Source organism: Lissotriton vulgaris, chromosome 8 (genome assembly GCF_964263255.1).
Source record: "Lissotriton vulgaris chromosome 8, aLisVul1.2, whole genome shotgun sequence".
In the NCBI taxonomy this organism is placed as follows: Eukaryota; Metazoa; Chordata; class Amphibia; order Caudata; family Salamandridae; genus Lissotriton; species Lissotriton vulgaris.
In genome coordinates, this window is record NC_141696.1 from 114,422,461 (window position 1) to 114,444,193 (window position 21,733).

At 45.7% G+C, this 21,733-nt stretch overlaps 1 protein-coding gene across 9 annotated transcripts in view; it reads left to right on the top strand.

The window, feature by feature from the left end:
- Positions 1–21,733, top strand: part of ARAP1 (ArfGAP with RhoGAP domain, ankyrin repeat and PH domain 1) — a 768,097-nt gene that overhangs the window by 629,165 nt on the left and 117,199 nt on the right. For all 9 annotated transcript variants that reach the window (XM_086933788.1, XM_086933791.1, XM_086933794.1 and 6 more), the window contains exons 19-22: positions 3,741–3,876; positions 11,729–11,831; positions 17,234–17,429; positions 20,881–20,926. In XM_086933788.1, coding sequence (XP_086789914.1) covers positions 3,741–3,876; positions 11,729–11,831; positions 17,234–17,429; positions 20,881–20,926 — 481 coding nt within the window. The remainder of the gene's footprint in view (positions 1–3,740; positions 3,877–11,728; positions 11,832–17,233; positions 17,430–20,880; positions 20,927–21,733) is intronic.

Sequence of the window (21,733 nt, forward strand, 5' to 3'; positions counted from 1 at the left end):
AGAGTTCACAGATCATGAAATCTTTCGTTTTTTTCCATAACCTATCCCTATCAGTAACACTCTGTGTGTGTGTGTGTGTGTGTGTGTATAGAGATTCTACTTACTAATAGCTTCTATGCAACTAAATAATCAAATATACATTTCAAGTCCACCTGTTGCTGCCTTACAAATTTGCCTGGGTTGCCAAAATGTAAGGAGCTTTTATTTTGTGTCTTCAAAAACTGTTACAGTTAAAACCGAGAGATTTCCAGATTCCCTTCGGTGTTATATGATGGCATGCAGAGCTGATCATGAAACTACCAAATGTCGTAATGCGTAATAAACATGGCAGTGTGTGGACGGGCAGATGTATAAAAATAGCATGACCCACCGGAGCTGTTGCATCCTGTATACTGGGCTGGGGGAGTGATTCCATTCACACTGTGCTAGACATGCAAAGCTAAGGAGTTGTAAATGCTGGCAGAACTGTGCAACAAATTTAGCTACTGTAATTTATTCGGTGTGAATATGGAATATAAAGGGGACGCGTTCCTCCCAAACTCTCAGATACTCGCGTTTTACAAGGCACGATTCCTGCCATGTACTAGTTAGAAAGCACTCCCATGAAAAACAGGAGAAAATCTTCTATCAGTGTCTTGTGAGATACAAACTGTAGGAAAGTAGAGTCTGCTTATGATTACTCCCACTTTTTGCTTGATGTCTCACTGTTTTTGACTAGTCTGGCTGGGATCCTGCTAATCAGGACTCCAGCCTATCTGCTTTCTCCATGAAATAGAGCTATATGTACTTGGTACACTCCAAATTGGATACTGGGGTACCCTTATAAGTCCATAGTATATGGTACACCAGAGGCCTCCCATGGCCTGAAGCATGTATTATGCCGCCCATGAGAGGTCCAGCAAAATGGAACTCTAGGTCTGCTACTGCAGCCTGTGTAAGAGGGTGTTTGCACCACTTACTTTAGATATAGTTTCACTATATCTAATGGTCACTACATTTAAAACTTCTAAGTCGCCCCTGTAGCAGGCCTTATCAATCTTGAAGGCAGGGTGCTGGGTTTTATGTGAGAGAGTGCCCCTGCATGTGTAGGGCCTCTCTGCATTCTTCTGAGACCATTCTTCTGGGTTGTCTGTGACATAGAAGGAAAGAGGCATTATAACCTCGCTGTAAATGCTATCTCAAACGGCTGCATAGAAACATTTTGTGTTTGGTATCAAACATCTTGGAATCATACCTCCCACACCAGTAACTGATGTGGGAGGTATGATTCCACCCTTCTGGTCTACCCTGTGCCAGCCTTCTCAACCCGGAGAGCACAAAATGGATGCTGCCCGCCAGAGACACATTTCTGCCCTCCTGCTGCTGAGCCACACTCGAGCAGAGGAAGACAGCACAATAAGCATCCTGTGACAGGGAATTGTGACCACCTCCCAGACAGGGTTTAGTGTATTGGGGCTGGGGGGGTGCACTCTGAGAATGTTTGAAGTCTGCACTGGGGGCAAATTTGGTGTCCCTTTGCATAGTCCAGCTCAAACTGGCTCTGGGAGCCATTGGCTTCTGCTCTGGCGCGAAACTGGACAAAGGACATGGGTTTAGCCACCCCTCTGTCCTGCCCCTCCCCTAGGAGGGTCCCCTGAATCTGTCCAACCCTCTCCCGTGGGTATAAAATGGGTTACCTGGCTACAGGACATTAGATTTTACACGGACAATATTCTGCAAGAAGAAACCACTCACCTTCGACCGTCTGTACACCTTGAACTTCGCAGGACCTCGACTGGCCTTGACTTCGTCCCCCTTTCCATCCGAAGCTGAGTTGGTGCCATGACTCCATACAGACTCCGTGCAGGACCTGTGGTGCAATTAAGTCAACAGAAAAATCTCCCTTGGAGTGAAGGAGTCACTCCCCTGTTTCAGAGGCACCTAAAGCACAACTGACTGGTAGCTGCTCTTGACCTCCTGCAAACTCCAAAGATTTCTGCAACACAGGAGGTGGGTTCCTGAAGGTCCCCGAGGTCAATCTGCCCTCTCACCGAGTTTGAGGCCAGTATCCCTCGTGGTGGCGGCTTAACCCGAACCCCTGTGCACCGTGTCCATTTGCATGTGCATATGCTTGTTGGCGATTCCTGAGCTTGTGCTTTGTACTCAGTGTAGTTAGTCCTGACACTGAGCAGTATTTGCACCAAAGAACTCCGACCTCCTGGCACCAATTGCTCCTTGGGCTGGTGCTTTGCAATCTTGCTTGAGGTCCCCTCGCGACTCCTGGTCCTTCAGCCTGTGGGTCCCCCTGAGGGTCACCTTGATTGTTCTTCTGCTTTCCGGTTTGCTCCCAACATGCCCTGACTCCCCATTGCTTGGTGAGTCCCCTGGACCTTGCTGGTCCACACCGTAACCTGTTTGTCCTTCCTGCGTGGGTTGCTGTTGCCAAGGCTTCTTGGTGCTCCCGCCGGACACTGACCCCTCAGCACTCGACATCCTTCATGGGACAGCTCATCTCCAGCTCCTGGTCGTCCTCGACGCCTCTGGGACCTCGTGGCTGCAGAGTCAAGCATCCTCTCTTCGCACCTGTAGCACCCGACATCGGTGGGCATTCGTCTACCAAGCCCCTGATCATTCTGAAGTGACCAAGACTCTGTCCCCTCTGCTTTCAGGTTCCTCTCATCCAGAATCCAGGCTTGTATTCCACCGGACCCTTTTCCCCTTCACAACAGCAGTGCTTCTTCACTTCCTTCCATAGAGAACGACAAGAGTTTCCGTTGCCACTTCAGACCTATGCACCCGGCTCCGATGGGATGGGTAACTCTGATACTACGATATCCACGCGTGGGGTGGCTCTTTAAACTCTTAAGTTACGAAGGGTTTGCTCGAAGTCCTCCTAGAAGGGTCCTTAAATGTTAAGTTTGCAACCACGACTTTCCCATAGAGTTGTTCGTAGCATGCAGTCATGTTTCCTCACTGTACTCGTCCTTTGTGGGGCTCCTGTGTTATCACCTTGGGTATTTCCTTGGGGTCCCAGCAATTCTACGTGCACTAGGCACTGTGTCTAGTCAAGTCGTGATTGTTATACCACTATTTTAGTATATGGTTCGGTCTCCCTCTGGAGCCTGCTGTGTATTGTGCTACTTACAACTGTTCTATTGATCCAGTATTGTGTGCTTTGTGTTCTATTCTCGTGTAGAGGATAGTAGACAGTGTTATATTAATAAATACATGTTTTATATAACTACTTTGTGGTTCTTCTTCATTTAGTCATTCAGGAGGTGATATTCTGGTAAAACAAGCTTCTTTACATTCCTTCAAGATTAGGCCTGAAGGCTGCTCTCCACAGCTACCACTAGGATAGCTTTCATAAAGGTTATCTTTGACCTCATACATCATAAGGCTCGCGTGGATTGGTACAGGGTGCCCACTTAAATTAGTGGACGGCATATACCAAGCCACCTTCTCACACAAACTGCTGTGGAATTTTTGGTGGAGACTGTTACTTGCATTGCTTGGCTTTGGCCACTCTGTATTTAAATGTACAAACTGCTGTTTAGAAATGATATTTAAGTGGGATTCCTTTCAACTCTTTGCCTTTGCGAGTGGGTTTATTTTACTCATGTGAAGAGGATATATCTTTAGTTGGCACAAGTACTTTTGTGATTATTTTTTTCCAAAGAAAATCAGCCCATGTGTCTTTACTGCAATTTGTTGATTATTATCTGCTTCAGTATTTTACACTTTTGTTTCTTGCCCTCTAGAATTCAGTCGCCGGTGGTGTGTCCTCGAAGAAGGCATCCTTAGCTACTATGAAAGCGACCGGAGCCCAACCCCCAATGGAGAGATCAAGATGTCCGAGATTGTATGCCTAGTTGTCAACCCGGCCGACACTCATGGGTGAGTCTGTCGATGCTGTATATATAGTCTTGGTGTACGCACTCAGTGTTCTGGGAATGGCCACAGGTTGTATTGAAGCCTTTTCTCATCTGCTTGTTGAGTTTAAATAGAGTTGGGAAAAACTTTGATCAAACATCAAGGACTATTGTATTGTTGGTTGAACAGCAATTCTGAACACTGCTTCTGATTTAAAAACAATTAGATACCCAGAAATGTTCAGAACTCTCAAAACCTTATCCAGGAAATCATGAACTGCCATATGCATTCGGGAAAATATAAATGCCATATATTCAAAACTTTGAAGGACATAAGATGACGGATAGGTGTAACACAGAACCTTTGTAAAGTTGTGAAGTATTTTTTCTGCAAACTTTTTGGTGCATGTTTTAAATTTTGTAAGGCTAAAATATGTAACCTTAGAAAATTTGAGAAATAAAATCTAACTAAAGTTATGTTTAGCAGAGAAGAATTTCAGCATGCTTCCACTTCTACAAGTCTTCAAGAATCCTGTTGCAATTTTGTCTGAAAATGTATTTTTCAAATTTACACAACTCTGCATTCTTCACAAAGTGGAAAAGTTTACAACCTTTGCAAAACTTCATGCGGGGAAATTGAATTTCATTCATCCTTAGTGTCAGACTCACTTGTAAAAACCTGCTTATCAGGAAAAATAAGCTTTGATTATTTTTTTTTCAAGCACACTCACCCTCACTCACATTGTACTGACGGAATGTACTGGCTGGACTAATACTTTGTTTTTCGAATTGGTCTTTCTACATTTTGCCTTTCACCTGTTCATTCTGTCTTTATCTCAGTTATTTGGTCTTCTTTCTAAGTTTCCCTGCTCCCTGGAGCCCTGTTTTCCTCTTCTCTTGCCTCTCTCCTCTACTTGATGTTTTCTGCGCGTCTCCATTTCTCTCTGTGTATACAGCATTCCATATGTGCTCCTTTGTCTCACCCCATACAGGCAGATTTGCTACACAGAACCAGTTGGTTGGCCCTCTCTGATCCCTTCTGACACATTTTGCGTTTGTGCTTTCTCTTATTCCTAAACTCTGGCGTGCACTTTCGTTTGTTGCTCACAACACATCTGTCCTCTACTTCTTATGCTATAGTTGTTCTCCATCTTTTTGACTTGACTTTTCTCATGGTGTAATCCTTTCTTTTTGCACGTTACCCTTGTGCTTTATTTCTGTAACTGTGCAGAGTACATCTACAAAAGTGCTTTGTGCATGAAGTGAAAGAAGCTTACGCACTGCATGCTGCTCTGCAACAAGAGGAGTTGTGGATAATAGAGGCTCTGCTCTTACTGTGAAATGTGCCGTCAAAACCTCACTCAATCGATGTTCATCACTGCTTGACCAAGTAACAACCAAGTAACAACCATGGACAACTGTAGTCCTCATAGAAAGAAGGTCAGTCAATCGATGGCCATCACTGCATGACCAAGTACCAGCCATGGAGAACTATGGTCCTCACAGAAAGAAACTCAGTCAATCGGTGATGGTCATCACTGTGCGACCAAGTACTAGCCATGGCGAACTATGGTACTCACTGAAAGAAACTCAGTCAATTGATGGTCATCACTGTGCGACCAAGTGCCAGCCATGGAGATCTATGGTCCTCACAGAAAGAAACTCTGTCAATTGAGGGTCATCACTTCGTGACCAAGTAAGAGCCATGGAGCACTATGGTCCTCAAAGAAAGAAACTCAGTCAATCGATGGTCATCACTGCACGACCAAGTACGAGCCATGGAGAACTATGGTCCTCACAGAAAGAAACTCAATCAATCGATGGTCATCACTGTGTGACCAAGTACGAGCCATGGAGAACTATGGTCCTCACAGAAAGAAACTCAATCAATCGATGGTCATCACTGTGTGACCAAGTACGAGCCATGGAGAACTATGGTCCTCACAGAAAGAAACTCAATCAATCGATGGTCATCACTGTGTGACCAAGTACGAGCCATGGAGAACTATGGTACTCACTGAAAGAAACTCAGTCAATTGATGGTCATCACTGTGCGACCAAGTGCCAGCCATGGAGATCTATGGTCCTCACAGAAAGAAACTCAGTCAATCGATGGTCATCACTGCGCGACCAAGTACTAGCCATGGAGAACTATGGTCCTCACAGATATGTGAGGACGCAAGCCTGACGTAGGAGTTCTGCTGACTCCAGGCTCCAAGTCAAGGGTCCTTTTGTTAGCTCAACTGTATAATTGCTTCTCTTTGCTCAGAGTTACTGACATGCGGCTTTACATTTTTGAAAGTATTGTAAAACAAAATGACAAATACGACTTGCATCACCAAGTTAGACGATAAGCCACTTGCTACAAAGATCAGCACACAGGAGCAACGTCTTAACTCCGTATTCCAAATTCACGGACACCATCAATCAGACGCTTTCCTGTCCCTTCAGCAAGAAGATGACAACAAAATACTCTTTTAACTTAGTAGAGCCAAGAGGATGGCTCGGCAGAACCCATACGTCTTACCTTGCTCAAACCACATTGGTCCACTGTCCGTTGTGAGAGACAGTGTATTAGTGTCAATGTGAATTGTTTTGACAGGGGTGTACGATCTCTTGCTATCTGCAATATATGTTGGACACATTTTGTAGGATCTCTGAAAAGATTGTAAGGCTGGACTCACAAACGAGCGCCTTGGATGACACTGCTTCAAAAGAATGAGTCTCAACTTGTTTGATAAGTGATTACTGGTTTTTATAATGCAAACAGTTGCAATGTATAATTCACGGAAGCCTTTAACGAGTACATAAAATCCTGTTTGTCATTTCTCAATTCCAGTCTATTTTTAACCTCATTACTCACCTGTAAAAAGATAATTACATTTCGGAAAAATGTATTACAGTTTAATTGCGACGTCACAATGCCTACTGCCAAAGTCACAAGTGTGTGAAAGGGAAGACACTGAGAGGAGCAACATTACAATCTATGAAAGACATAGGACACTGTTCAACTCTTTCTTCTTAACTACCTGTCCCCTGAAAACTCCGTTATTAGCACATAAGGTGACAGTTATAGCAGTATATTTTACAGCACCACTGGAGCTCATTACTTTGAAGTGGGAAAGCATCTTGGTGTAACCGTGCACCGCTGCTGTTGTGAAATAAACTGCTTAAAATATATTTTTGTTGCAAATGTCAAACTGCAAATTAGAGTATGCTTTTTATTATTACCAATTATGCCTTTATGCCACACATCTGCGGTACACATTGTGTTGTTCAAAGATGGGCGAAGGGTAATATAGTGACTATATAACATTAGAGGAACCTCATAAGGATATTCCAAGTTATCTCACAGCTCTATGACTTTATAAAAGAGCTCGACCTTCAGCGTTGTTCCTCTCACTAACTTACAACATAGAGTAGATGTTACTGTAATGTGTGTATATATAAATATGCCTGGTTTTCATATTACAGTCGAGTTTTGGCGTCACTAATATCTGTATTATGAAAATGGCCAGCTATGCATTTGTACACTTTTGACAACTCTAATACGCCTTGACCCTGCTTGCGGGTTAGGCCGCACAGCTCCGCCTGTGTTGCTCTGCCTTTGGTCCCAGCTGCTGCTGCTCCGTGAGTTCGCCCCTCCCTCCCCCGCTCTGTGTATTTTTTTGTGCTTCCACTTTTACTCACTTTACTGAATTGCGCTAACTGTTCTGTGCCGTTTTGTGGACTCTCTTTTGCCCCTTAGTGAACTGTTTTTGGTGCCCACGTCCCCTTATGCCTTCTGTTCCCCGTCTCTTCCCGCCAGCCTCCCTGCGGCCCCACCCCCTCGTTCTCCCATTCGCCACCCCGTTCCCGCATCCCAACTGCTCCTCCCTCCCCCCTCCCCTTATATGGCGGCTGCTGCTGGGTGCGCCCAAGGCGCGCCTAAGGCAAGCCAGTCTGCGCCCGTCTGTGCCTGGACCGCGCCCAGGGCCAGAACCCCTGGCCCCCGCGGTCGGCACGACGCCCAACACTGCTACGATGCCAGCACCCTCCACGCACTCATTACCGGACGATCACACACCTGCTTCCTGGCTGCCCAGAAGCCTTTCACCTGTCTGAACTGCAGCTTTACCAGCATCCGCCTCGCCAAGCCTCCGACCAGGAAAGATCCCAACAACATTAGATACATCCTCCTCAACACCCACTGCGCCCGCAAACATGCTGTCGAACTCTGGGACCTACTCGTCTCCAACACCCCAGACATCGCCTTCCTGGCAGAGACCTGGCTGAACCCCTCCTCGGCACCCGACATCGCCATAGCCATCCCGGAAGGCTACAAGATCATCTGCAGGGACCGCACCAACGGAATAGGAGGAGGAATTGCCATCGTCCACAGGAACACCCTCAGAGTCTCGACCAACACCGACGACACCCTCAGCACAGCTGAACACCTGCACTTCCAGATCCACACCGATCCCAACACCACCTTCGGAGGAACTCTCATCTACAGACCCCCCCGTCCACGACCACCGTTCAGCGACTCCATCGCCGACTTCATCAGCACACACGCCCTCGCCTCCACGGACTATATCCTCCTTGGGGACCTCAACTTCCACCTCGAGAACAACAACACCAATTCCTGCACCCTGACCGACAACCTAGCCAACCTCAGACTCGGACAACTCGTCACATCACCCACCCACTCCGCCAGCCACACGCTTGACCCCATCTTCACAGCAAGTCCCCACGTCTCCTTCAACCACACCACCGAACTCCACTGGACCGACCACCTCTGGATTCACTTCACCTACAGGAAACCCACCACGCACCACCACATCCGACAGATGCCTCGCCGCTGCTGGAGAAAAGTCACCGAAGACCAGCTAAACACCACCCTCGCCCGAAACCGACCCGTCAACCTCACCGACCCAGACACCGCTTCCCGCAACCTCAGACAATAGATCGACTGCGCCAACACCCTCGCCCCGATTAAGAAACCCTCCAACAGACACACCACCAAGAAAGCCAGCTTGTTCACCGAAGACCTCCAGGCCTCCAAGCAAACCTGCCAGAAGCTAGAGAAGTACTGGCTCTGGGAACGAACACCGGACTGCTACACAGCCCACAAGAACGCCACCCGCAAACACCATCACCTCATCAGATCCACAAAAAAAGGCCTCCTTCAAAGACCGCCTAGAGAACAACGCACCCAACAGCAAAGAACTCTTCAACATCGTGAAGGAACTCTCCAACCCCAGCTCCAACACCAACGACATCCCACCCTCGCAAGAACTGTGCGACTCCCTGGCCACCTTCTTCCACCGCAAGATCGCAGACATCCACGACAGCTTCAACGCCACGACCACCCCGACAACCACTGAAACCTCCGCCCCACGACAACCATCCGCATCAACCGCTTGCTCTCCTGGACCGACATCAACGACGACACTATCAAGATCATTAACACCATCCACTCTGGATCTGTCAGACCCATTCCCACACCAAATCGTAAACAAAGCCAGCCCAACCATCGCACCCCACCTCCCGAAATTCATCAACATCTCCTTCGATACAGCAACCTTCCCAGAGAGCTGGAAGCACGCCGAGATCAACGCCCTACTCAAGAAACCCAAGGCGGAACCCAAGGACCTCAAGATCTTCTGGCCCATCTCCCTGCTCCCTTTCCCGGCGAAGGTCATAGAGAAATCCGTCAACAAACAGCTGACCCGCTACCTCGAGGAGAACAACATCCTGAACCCGTCCCAGTCCGGATTCCGAAGCAACCACAGCACCAAAACATCCCTCATCGCCGCCACTGATGACATCAGGATCCTGCTAGACAACAGAGAAACCGAAGCCCTCATCCTCCTGGACCTATCAGCTGCCTTCGACATGGTCTGCCACCACACACTACGAACACGCCTCCACGATGCTGGGATCTCAGAGAAGGCCCTGAACTGGACCACCTCCTTCCTCTCCGGCAGAACACAGAGCATCCGCCTTCCCTCCCTTCCCCTCCAAAGCCACCGAAATCATCTGCGGCGTACCCCATGGATCTTCCCTCAGCCCAACGCTGTTTAACATCTACATGGCACCGCTCGCCCACGTTGCCCGACTACACGACCTCAACATCATCTACTATGCCGACGACACCCAGCTGACCCTCTCTCTCACCAAGGACCTCAACGAAGGAATGAAGGCCATCTCTGAATGGATGAGGAGCAGCCGACTGAAGCTGAACTCGGACAAAATGGAGGTCCTTATCCTCTGATCCACCCCTTGGCCTGGGATGACTGCTGGTGGCCAACAGCACTAGGAACTGCTCCAACACCCACCGACCACGCACGCAACCTAGGGGTCATCCTTGACTCCACCCTCTCCATGACAAAGCATGTCCATGCCGTCGCATCCTCCTGCTTCAACACCCTCCTCATGCTCCGCAGGATCTACAAGTGAATCCCCACCAAAACAAGAAGAACGGTCAGCAGCAGATTGGACTACGGAAACGCCCTCTAAGCAGGAACCTCGGCCAAACTCCTGAGACGGCTTCAACGTATCCAGAACGCCTCGGCATGTCTGATCCTCGACATCCCTCGCCGCAGCCACATCACACCCCACCTGAGAGACCTGCACTGGCTCCCCGTCAACAAGGGGATAACCTTCAAGCTCCTCACCCACGCACACAGAGCACTCCATTGGCCTGGACCCGCCTACCTCAACAAACGATTCAGCTTCTACTCCCCCACCCACCAGCTCTGCTCCGCAGACTACTCCCCCGCCCCCCGCATCCGAAGAGCGACCTCCGGCGGCAGATCGTACTCCCACCTCGCTGCCAAGACCTGGAACACCCTCCCCATCCCTCGCCGCAGCCACATCACACCCCACCTGAGAGACCTGCACTGGCTCCCCGTCAACAAGGAGATAACCTTCAAGCTCCTCACCCACGCACACAGAGCACTCCATTGGCCTGGACCCGCCTACCTCAACAAACGATTCAGCTTCTACTCCCCCACCCACCAGCTCTGCTCCGCAGACTACTCCCCCGCCCCCCGCATCCGAAGAGCGACCTCCGGCGGCAGATCGTACTCCCACCTCGCTGCCAAGACCTGGAACACCCTCCCCATCCCTCGCCGCAGCCACATCACACCCCACCTGAGAGACCTGCACTGGCTCCCCGTCAACAAGGAGATAACCTTCAAGCTCCTCACCCACGCACACAGAGCACTCCATAGGCCTGGACCCGCCTACCTCAACAAACGACTCAGCTTCTACTCCCCCACCCACCAGCTCCGCTCCGCAGACTACTCCCTCGCCCCCCGCATCCGAAGAGCGACCTCCGGCAGCAGATCGTACTCCCACCTTGCCGCCAAGACCTGGAACACCCTCCCCATCCACCTACCGCAGACCCAAGACCTGCTGACCTTCAGAAGACTCCTTAAGACCTGGATTTTCGAGCAGTAAAAGCACCCCCCAGCGCCTTGAAACCCTCACGGGTATGTAGTGCGCTCTACAAATGTTTTGATTGATTGATTTGTCATGTCTCTGCTTTTTGCGTTGACATTAGTCAGTAAAATAGCATTACAGTGTTCCCAATGCTAGGGATGAGTCTGACTGACTCTGTTCCAGCCCCTTTGGCATCAGTGGCTACAGTTCTAACAAAACACTGAGGGTGAAGGGGAGATCCTGGTGCTACTCTTTGCCACGGTGTGCGCAGAAGAATTGTGAGTCCATGCCATAACATGCTGGTGCAAGACTGCCTGAATTGAACCTTGCCTGTCTAGACACGAGCACCCATGTGCACTTCTGGGGGACATTCTTTTTTTTTTAATTTACGTTCAGTTTTTTGTAAGTTTGCCTCAGTGCCTCGCTTAATTCCTCTCTTCCCATCACAGATTCGAGAGCACCTTTGAAATCTACACCGAATCCGAGAGACTGTACCTATTTGGTTTGGATAGCGCGGCTACGGCGAGGGAGTGGGTGAAGTCTATCGCCAAGGTAGGACTCCCTCAGGTTTTTTTTGCATTTGTAAGTTATTTAAGTGCTGTTTTGTTATACATTTGCCACGACCTTTCGATTTTACTAAAATAATATATATAATAAACGTACTCATAGGGGCTTTTGGCTCGTCCGCTTCATCCTTTGGTATGTTTCGCCAGTTTAGTTTTTTAATATTTGTGATGACCCAGCATCTCTCTCGACAATACAGTTTTACAAAAGCTATGATAAAACAAGCATTGACAAAGTCATAAGGCTGTCAGCCAAAATCAGACTTGTTGGCTTTGCAAATGCTTATTCAATAAGTGAACCAATATAATTTTATTTGTGAGGAAACAAGCAGCCATTTCCACTTTAAGGAAATGTTGAAATCAGTTTTGACAGGCAGCATATGGCCACGCAGCGGCCTAGCGAGGCCTTCTACCAGCTAAAGTTAAAGGAAGCAGGAAGAATGGTTGGGGTGGTCGCAGACTCGTATAGTGCGCTGTGAGTCTCACTGTCACAGTGCCAGGGCTTCAGCAATCCCACAATGGGAGGGAGGGATTGAGGAAAACAAAAGTGCAGTTTTGTCATTGTAGTACCAACCAACCTTCAATCTAAGTGAGGCATTAAAGTAGCTATGTTTTTTTTTTGTTCAAGAAAAACTTTATTTGGTTATCACAACCATAAAGCAAAATACTAAAGATAAATGACTTGTTTAAAAATCAGATTAAATAATTTAAAACTAAATTACATTAAAAAACCTTTAAAATAAAGGTTTTACAAGTCATCCATATTTCCAACTCATTTATAGCCTAGTTCATTTTGTTTTGTCTACTTTACATAAGAGGTTGACAATCAAGGTAAGAAATGTAACCCCTCGACAGAAAAGAATAGTTGATGCCCACCCCTCCCAGCCAGCAAGTCACAGTTTGTCTACAAGTGCGTATGTTAAGATCATTTAAAATTGGTTTTAAGAGTCTCATTCTTGCTTCTTTCACTGTAGGGTAAACGCACATCAGGTGATTCCATGCATGGCAGGTGACCTGTGAAACAAGTGTCAAAAATAATGGCCAGAAAACATGGGAAAATAAATCGGAAATTAAAAAATATCTTAGGTGCAAACATAGGGAAAACTGATAAGTAAAAGGGGGTAGGGACACGGAGAGAAGTGAATATCTATATATATTCCATCATGGCAGTGGAAATAATGTGGCCCAATAACGTAATTTAGAGCTACTGTACTGATAAACACATTCACATACTTACTACAGTGCAAAGGTCAAATTCAAGTTTATTGCCACAGTGCAGCAGAAGTAACATGAGAAAAACACTGCTACTGCCTCCCAGGCTGCGTGCAACCATTACCTTACACTGGGAAACAGCACTCCTGATAGTCATATGGTCTCATTGGTGTGATTTTACCTTACTACACAATTGTAACCTCTTGCTTCCTGGTTTTGGTTAAACCGCTTTTGCTAAAACAAATACAAACCGTAAACTGGCCCTGCAGATAAGCAGTCTTGTATGCTAATTATTCATATTGTTTGGGGGGGGGGGGCGTCGTTACTCACTCAAGACTTGCCCCTTGTAGCTCATGCCTCCTCCCCACAGATGCATCTGCAGAAGAAGGAGAGTAAATAATGAACTAAAAGGGGACGGAGGGAGATATAAGCTGAGCTCCAAAGTAGAAGTGCAAGAGAAAATAAAAATAAGTACAGGGGGTATACATTATGCAACACTGCCATCTACTGGTTAAAAAAATAAAAACAATGAGGCATTTTCTCCAAATAAAGTACAAACATAGGATCCCAACCGCGACCGGGCGTTCTATTGCGCGGGCGGGGCCGCGTCGGCCAACGGACGTTCGCAGCACTACCAAGGTAGAACGCACGCAACGGGCTAATTACTCCGTTATTAATTCCCTGAGCTTAATAACAGAGTAAGTAATGGATCTGATATAATATCACGGGCCCATCATGGCTAGTGTGTTAATGCATAATTGGTGTCTACTTGGCTGGTCGCATCTTAAGACAGAGGCGGTGGCCCCATGTTCTCTGTAGATTGTCCACTTTAGGTCACAGTGTAGTGCCAATATTCTCCAAGCATCTTTTAGGTGTGTGCCCTTTACCGCATTCGAGTATTCCTGGCCCCGTTTCAGTCTGTGTTGTTTCAGTTTGGGTAGGACATGTTTTGCGCTGGAGGTTATCACCTTTTTCCGGTGTCTTCTTGTGTTTGTTTGGAGTTAAAGAGAAGCGACTCTCAAGGCCCCACAGTAGTCGTAGAGTGTAGCACAGTGGGAAGAAATGTTAAGACGTTACAGGTTGGACTAAGGGTCCCACAGCGCGTGCCTTCTGTGCCTTTGGGACAGCAGGTGCACCTAACTTTGCACACTGTGTTTGCAGAGCATCTTTACTGCGCAAAAGAATACTATTTCTTCTGCAAGGCTCTGCTCTTTGTCAGAGTGTTTCTTTTAATTAAACTTCGGTCTGGGCTCCTTTGGTTGGTTCTTGGTTTCAGCTGTAGCTCCAATCCCTTTCCTTCTTGCTCCGAAGTGTGGCATGCCATTGCAGTCTTTCTTATAGCCACTTTGTCAGGTTTATTACACGTTGGACAGGAACGTTTCAAGGCATGGTTAGCTAAGCTCTGGCCGAGGGACCCATCATTTTTAACTGAGCTGCCGGTCAGTTTAAAGAATATATGCTCCAAAATCAATAGGTTCCGCAGCGCCTTCCAGTTGTCGAGACTGTAACTTTGGCACGATCAGCTGTGGTAAGTTCCTTTGCCTTTTCCTTTTTGTACTTGTTGACAAAACTTCCAGTTTGCCTCAAACAGGGAGGGGTTTCAGCAGCTGTTGGAACAGAATAGATAAGGTTCCACTTTGAGGAAATTTGCTCAGTTAATGAAAACCCTCTTTGTGTCTCAGTTATGTCTTATGGGGAGGGAACGTGGATTGACAGGAGCCAGATCGGGCCATAAGGAAAGGGCAAACGTGTTTTGTTAGGTATCAAACCCAGTGTTGCACTTAGAAACTTTAAATGTGACTATCAATTTGGTCTTATGTCTAAGACTGATCGCCTTTTCTTGAACTGTAGCTAAGGGTTTTGAATCTACTTAACCTTTGTGAGAAATGTGTATGAAGTGATCTCCTGTCTGCTGAATCTGAAAGTGCTGTGTCTTTGATTCACCATGGACATACTTTGCGTGGACCTGCTGGAAGGGGTCATGAAGCGAAGAGCACACAAGCAGTTCTCTTGACCAAGTCATTCGTCTCTAGCAATCCCCAAGGACAGGCGTTCCAGAATGTTTATTTGTTTGATGACGACTACTTGCATTTGAGATGGGTTTTGGCATCATTCGTTGAACGGCCACTTAAAAAAAAAAAAAAAGTCTTGCTGCCCCTGCCATGGGTTTCTGATGTGGCAGTGAGAAGCTTCATACGATATATATATATATATATATACATATACACACACACATAGTCACTGGAAATATACAGAATTCACTTGGTATTCATTAGTGATATATAATAATACATAATACCTCTTTAAGGCAGCAGAGTAGGTGGAGCAGTCCCAATACAGGTCTGCAGGCAGTAACTGGGATGGAAGAGGCGTGGGCAGGGATGGAAGAGGCGCAAGAACTGACTGAGATACAGGAGTCTGTAAATCGCTTTGCAGTTGTAAGTGTGTGCATAGAGAGCCTCTGCCAGTTACAGTGCAGCTTGGATGAGTGCGTACGTCCTGTGCTGTAGGACTAGTGGCACTTTACATTAGCACAAGACAAGTGACACAGCATATGCAAGGATGTACACTTTACCACAGGAAAATGGATCAGCTTATTGGAAGAAAGAAAGCCACTCTGGCCCACGTGTAATTTTACCAACTCAAATGCTTTTAGAGTATAAAACCAGGATTTGGCATAATGGCCAAATAGTTTAATAGACAGACACACAAAGTAGATTCAGACACCAACTGAATGAGGTCAGGAGCGTATTAGAAGATATCACGGAAAGAAAGTGCTGTAAGGCAGAACCTGCGGGAAGACAGAAATCTGTAGGCCAAGAAACCAGGGGCACGCAAAATTCAGCTAAAAATGTGGATCCAGGAAAAGCAGAACGAAACCGGACCCAGCCGACATAGGAAAATAATCTGTCATCAGAGAAAATAGTTAATTGGATAAAAAGACAGCTCACAAAAACATTGCTTTCTTATTACAGGGGAAATTCTCAGGACTTCTGTTCGAATGCTGAGAAAGCTTTAGGAACAGGGGATCAGGATAACAGAAGTGAGGGTCAGAATAGTTAGGTGTGACTAAATTGCCTCTGTTAAAATAAAGAATAGTAACTGTTTGAGATTTAAGTAAAAGTTGACCAAGACTGTTCAGAGCAATTCTACTCTCTGAGCAGTGGTTAAGTATGTCAGTTTGAACATATTGGCGTATGTCAAAATCGTATAGACCGCAATCTTGAATGTCATTGGCTGTAGAGTATGGTAACATTAGGCTAAGATCATGATTGAAGCAGTCATTACTCATGCACATAAGTAGGACACGATACAGATATATTGAGCTACTCAAGGGGTTGGAGGCCCAAAGGATGGAGGAGCATTCCCAAAAACTAGTTCAACTTCCAAAGCTATGGCAACATTTCCAAGAGATTGCTGGATAATGCAGCCTTTAGGAGGCTAATGTGTTGTTTTCCTTGGCTTGAACACTGCCCCTGCCCTTTAAAAAATATCAGTTCACTTTCCTTTTTGTTTCTGTTGTTTTATATCTGAGTATTTGTGTTTCTTTAATAAGTGTAATTCAGTGATTTAAATAACATATCCAACATCATATCCAACATCTTTATTAAATATTTCCTGCAGAGGGAGCCAAAGTCCATGATTTGGTAAAGCTCAGTCCTGCACTGGTTCCTAAGCTACTTTCCCAGCAGTGCTGGGTTTTACCTTAGGAGAGCCCGAGTCACTGTGCACTTTGGATACAGCTTTTCCAAGTGGCCTTTAAGAACGAGGGGGTTGTACACAGAACTGAGGATCAGTGCATCCCATGCGTGATCCAATTCAGGAGACTGGCACTGTCACAGTAGCTTGTCAATGTGTTTATCAGTTGCTACCCCCTTAGCAGTATTTCTCAGCAGCACTGTTGGCATCCCTAGCAGGGTTTCCGCTGCACAAAGGCAATATAAGGCATCTGCCGAGGTACATCAGAATGCAAAAAATTGCCAAAAAATTACCTTATTTCTAGGGGAGGAGGAGCACTTGAACAACAAAATGTAAATTTCCTAGGAGTCCGAAATGCCTTACCCCAGAGGAGATCACTAGTGAGTGGCGTGATTGGAATTCTACGGTCTTTGGGGATGTTCTTATTGGTGGCACCTGTGGCTTTATGACTGACATGCTTTCCCATCTTCTCCCCTTTAGTCGTTCATATCCTCCAGGGCGGAGCGTCTGGTATACCACGACTTTGAGCGCATTGGGCGACTGCAGTACACCGGCGGCCTGGGCCTGGCGAGCACCAGCGTGGGTTGGTTTGCCTTGGTCCAGTCAACCCTCTATGCCTGCATGGAAGAGAGTGACAAGGAAGAGGCTGTTCACCTGAAGAAGCTCCATGAACTATGTATGTGGCCACAATTGTTGTTTGTCCGCATTCTAATCTGTTTCGCAAGCCAGTCGATGCAGCGCAGTTAAAGGGCTGTGAGAAGCAAGAAGATAATATTATCTATTGTGTTTGACTGACACTTCTGAGATAGTGCTGAGATAATGCTGAATGGATGCCATTGAGGCGCAGCCTGATTTAAGTGATTGATTTGCAGGTAGCCATGTAGTTCGAGGTTAGTTGGGCTTAGGTGTGCAGGTTGTGCTCTTCTTCTGCATCTGGTGCTTAATTGCATCTTTCCTATGTGGCACGAGCCATGTCACGCATGGTGTCCCATGGTTTATAACACTGGGATTAGGAGTATGTATTGTTGTGTGTGTCAATGTGTAGAAGAGGTCAGTTATACACATCTGTAGGTGGCTGCATCTTTGCCATTGCACTTTTGCTTCAGATGTACACTCTGTGAAGGGAATCATTTCTTACTTTTACCCTGGAGCAGAAATATGGCCATGTCTGTTCTGGTTGTCACTGTGTGGTATCCCAGAAGGGCCTATGGTACCACAGTACTAATGCACCCAAAAAGAGACATGAAAGACATTAGGAGAGACTGACTCAGTTTTTCACCTTGAAGGGGATGACATTGAGGATCTCAGTTTAACCTTCGCTAGCTGGAGCGGATCAGTCCTAGTTCTAATTTCCCCTGCAAAATTACCCAAATTAAACCGAAGCAAAAAAGTTTTCACCCAGTTTTTCAGCAAAACGTTTAAAGTTTAAGTAAGGTTGGAAAAGGCTTGAAAGACTATAGCGAAATAATTATACCCATAAAGACAGAGGGATTTATGTGACAGCGCTTAAAGAATATAGAAAACAGACTAGACCAGCTAAGGATGTGCCACTTTTCCCCATTTGGTCTTAAATGCAAATATCACACCCAAAGAAATATTCTGAATTGTACGTTCTTTCGCTATTCTTAGTTGGTTATCCTTGGCTGTTACTGATTCGCATAAAATGAGCAGTAAACTTGTGTCCCTTTTTTATGATAAAATCAAAATGATCAGTGCAAAATGTTGTGATGAACTGACACGTGATCACTCTTGAGTTTGTTCAAGAGGTTTTGTAAGAACTAAAACATTATCATTCTCCCACTTCGTCTAGCCTTTTAGAGCAGATGAACCAGGCTACTGCTCTTTAATAAGACCCCAAATAGTTAGTGGTTAGTAGAATACTGCGGTTTGAGACCAACATGGCTTTGGCAAGTACCCGGTCATATATTTTTATGTCTTGCGTACCGACAGTGCGAGCTGTCTGTTGGTGAAGAGACTTGTTTTCAGCCCAAAGTCCTCCCACTGCTTACCGTTTGACTTGATTGTCACTCTCATTTGCTTGCTTTTTAGTGATTTCTTTGACACTAATTTATCATTTGAAACCCAGATAAATCATATAACATCCACCTGTTTTTTTTTCATTCTTAAAGTCCTGAAGAAGGTGCTTCTGTTTATCCCTTTCGAGCTGAGAAAATCAGTGGTCACTGCACATATTGGATCCAGGTTGACTACTGCAATGCACTATTCACCAGTGCGAGCAAGATAGACTCCGGTAGTAATGTCTTTGGCGCTTTCCGTGTATCCCTGTGTATAGTTCGAGGGGTCTGACCCCTCGAGCTATACATGGGAAGAGTCGAAGACATTACCACCAGAGTCTATCATTGGGCATAGGGCAGATTAGTTTGCGGAAATCTCATGCTTTAAAGATCACTATTGAATGTTTTCATTCATTGGCATTATGAATGTCCGGTTGTAGGGTTTGATATAAGATGTGCCCCTGAGGAAGGGACCTAGCCGTCCCGAAATGCATCAGCCATGACAAATGAACAGCAAACATTGTTTTTGTTGACAAAGTAAAATGTTTTCACATGTATGTTATATGTTTGTATTGCATAACAAAACTTTGAAGAAAGAATCATTTGTGTTGTAAAAAACATGTATCCAGTACTAGCAGTAGGGTACTAATAATGTATGATTATATGATGACCAAAAATAGATGCTTGAAGAATGCAAAAAGCAACAAACTGTGGATTAAATTTTGATACATTCAGTATGAATTACTGTGAATAGTGCACACCGCAACCAAGAACGTGTTCTTGTAGGTTTTTGTTGTTTAGTAGCGTGTGTTGACAGCACTTGTAGCGGTGTAGCACCAATTGATTCTTTTTAAAACTCTTAGTTGAGAAGGATTATCAACAAATAGCACCTAAAGGAGTGCACCTCTTACCAACACAATAACCTGAAATCTGATCATTCCCAGAGTGCGTAAAGTAAAATGGGGAGGCAATAACTTCACCCATACCACTACTAAACTCTGGAATTCCTTGTCAACAATACTGAAAAAGGAATCCAATCTGCTTAAATTTTGGAAAGGGCTAAAAACTTGTTTTTTTAAATGGTGAGTCCAAAGTAACACTTTTAAATCCACTAGTCTGAAGCAGCGCCTAGACCCCCTCGGGTATTTTTAGCGCTATATAAATATTTCACTTAATTTCATTTTATTTGTCCGCTTGGATGGGCTTCTTGTGTTTGTCCCTTCCCTGAAACATGGACTCATTACTTTTGTCCTTGCACTGCTCTCTTTTGAAGCACTACTTTTTTCTTTTTGGTTAAGCACTCCACAAGAGTGCATGTGATTTCCAGCTTTCTCCTGCTTGTACTACTCTTACCCCTCTTCACCATTTCGTGTTTCTAGTTCTTGCCTGTGTTCTTCTCCCCAGCCCCCTCTGAGTTGTGATTGCTGTCATAGGCTTCTCCCTCCCGCTACTTTGCTTTCTCTCTCATGTGCTTCCCACCATCAGCTCCGCATTCTTCTCTTTAGCCCATGTGCTTCTCTTTTCCCTCTCAAGCTCCATGTTCCTCTCTTTCACTCGTATTGCTTCCCCCGTCCTCTGTACTGCTTCCCTCACCCGTGCTCTCCGTGTTGCTTGTCTCTGCCCTCTGTGTTGCTTCGGTTCTGTATTAATTTGCCTGCTCTGTCGCTTCCTTCCCCACCAGTCCCCTGTGTTTCTCTCCCAACCACGCATAACAAAAGAATTTTAAATTGTATTTTGTTTTATTTACTGTACCAACTCAGATTGGTAAATACAAACATAAAGAAGTGTCCACGTCCTTCAGTAGGTGGCTACAGAATTAGACTGACAGATGCATCATCGTGCCTTTTTTTGTTTGTTTACTCTGTAGCTATGCTGCACAGCATCGCAAAAAAAATTGGTAAATCCAGCAAGACTCAAAGGCGACACTGTTGGCTTTGCCAATGATTGTTTAATGGATGAGATAAGCTACAGTAAGCTTGAGTACTTTTATTAATTGATTATGTTCTAACACTTATGTATGTATCTAATGAGACTGTGGGATCAAGCCATGGTCAGTAGACTCAGCTTTGTTCATGAGCAGTTGTTTAAACTTAATCTGTTTTCCATTCACAGCCATCAAGGGAGACAATGATGTTCTGGTTCTGGTGGAAAAGAACAGGTAGGTTCCATAGTTTTTCTGGAAACAATGCTGCATCAGTCTCTGCAAGTGCATTTTAATTCCCTGATTTAGTGCTTTCATTCATGGCCAAAATCAGTGACAGGAGTCCTGAAGTTAGGAGTGCCAACTTTACTACTACAAAACTGAGAAAAATCCCAATTTTAAGACTTTCGGTACTCACAGAAGGCATTTAGGAGTCCTAAAGTTAGGACTCCTAACTTCTGTGAATACCAAAATGAGTAAGTTCATTCTGTGAATACCAAAATGAGTAAGTGTCTTCTGTGAATACCAAAATGGTAGTAAGTTTAGGATTTTGTCTTAAGTTAGTTCTGTGAATCGGGCCCTTAGTTTTGTGGTAGAACACAATCTTAAAAGAAATCCCTGAAGATAAGCTTTGAAGGAAGGGATGGGCCTTGCAACATTCCTGTGGAAACAAGTTGATGTCCCATGTTAATGTGTCCGGATAGCATTGCACCTTGTGCGTGTGTTTTGGTTCTTTGGTGATATGCTGTATCGGTGTGATCCACAGTCTGACCAGTGAATTAGGTAGGCAATTCTTTTCTGAAGCTGTTAGTGTTGTGACTGTGTGGTGTTGCAGCAGGTTGACATACAGTGCCTTGAGGCGCAGGGTGTGATGTGTTGATTGTCTGTGTTGTACTGTGGTACAGCATGCCTTTGTTACAGTAGACAGAGTGCTGTTGCATGTGACTCAGCATTGTGTATCTTAGCATGCCCAGTGGCTCACTTGCAGTTGGCCGCAATGTATGCAAACTGTAGTTGGTGTTACACATGCAGCACTGCCACATG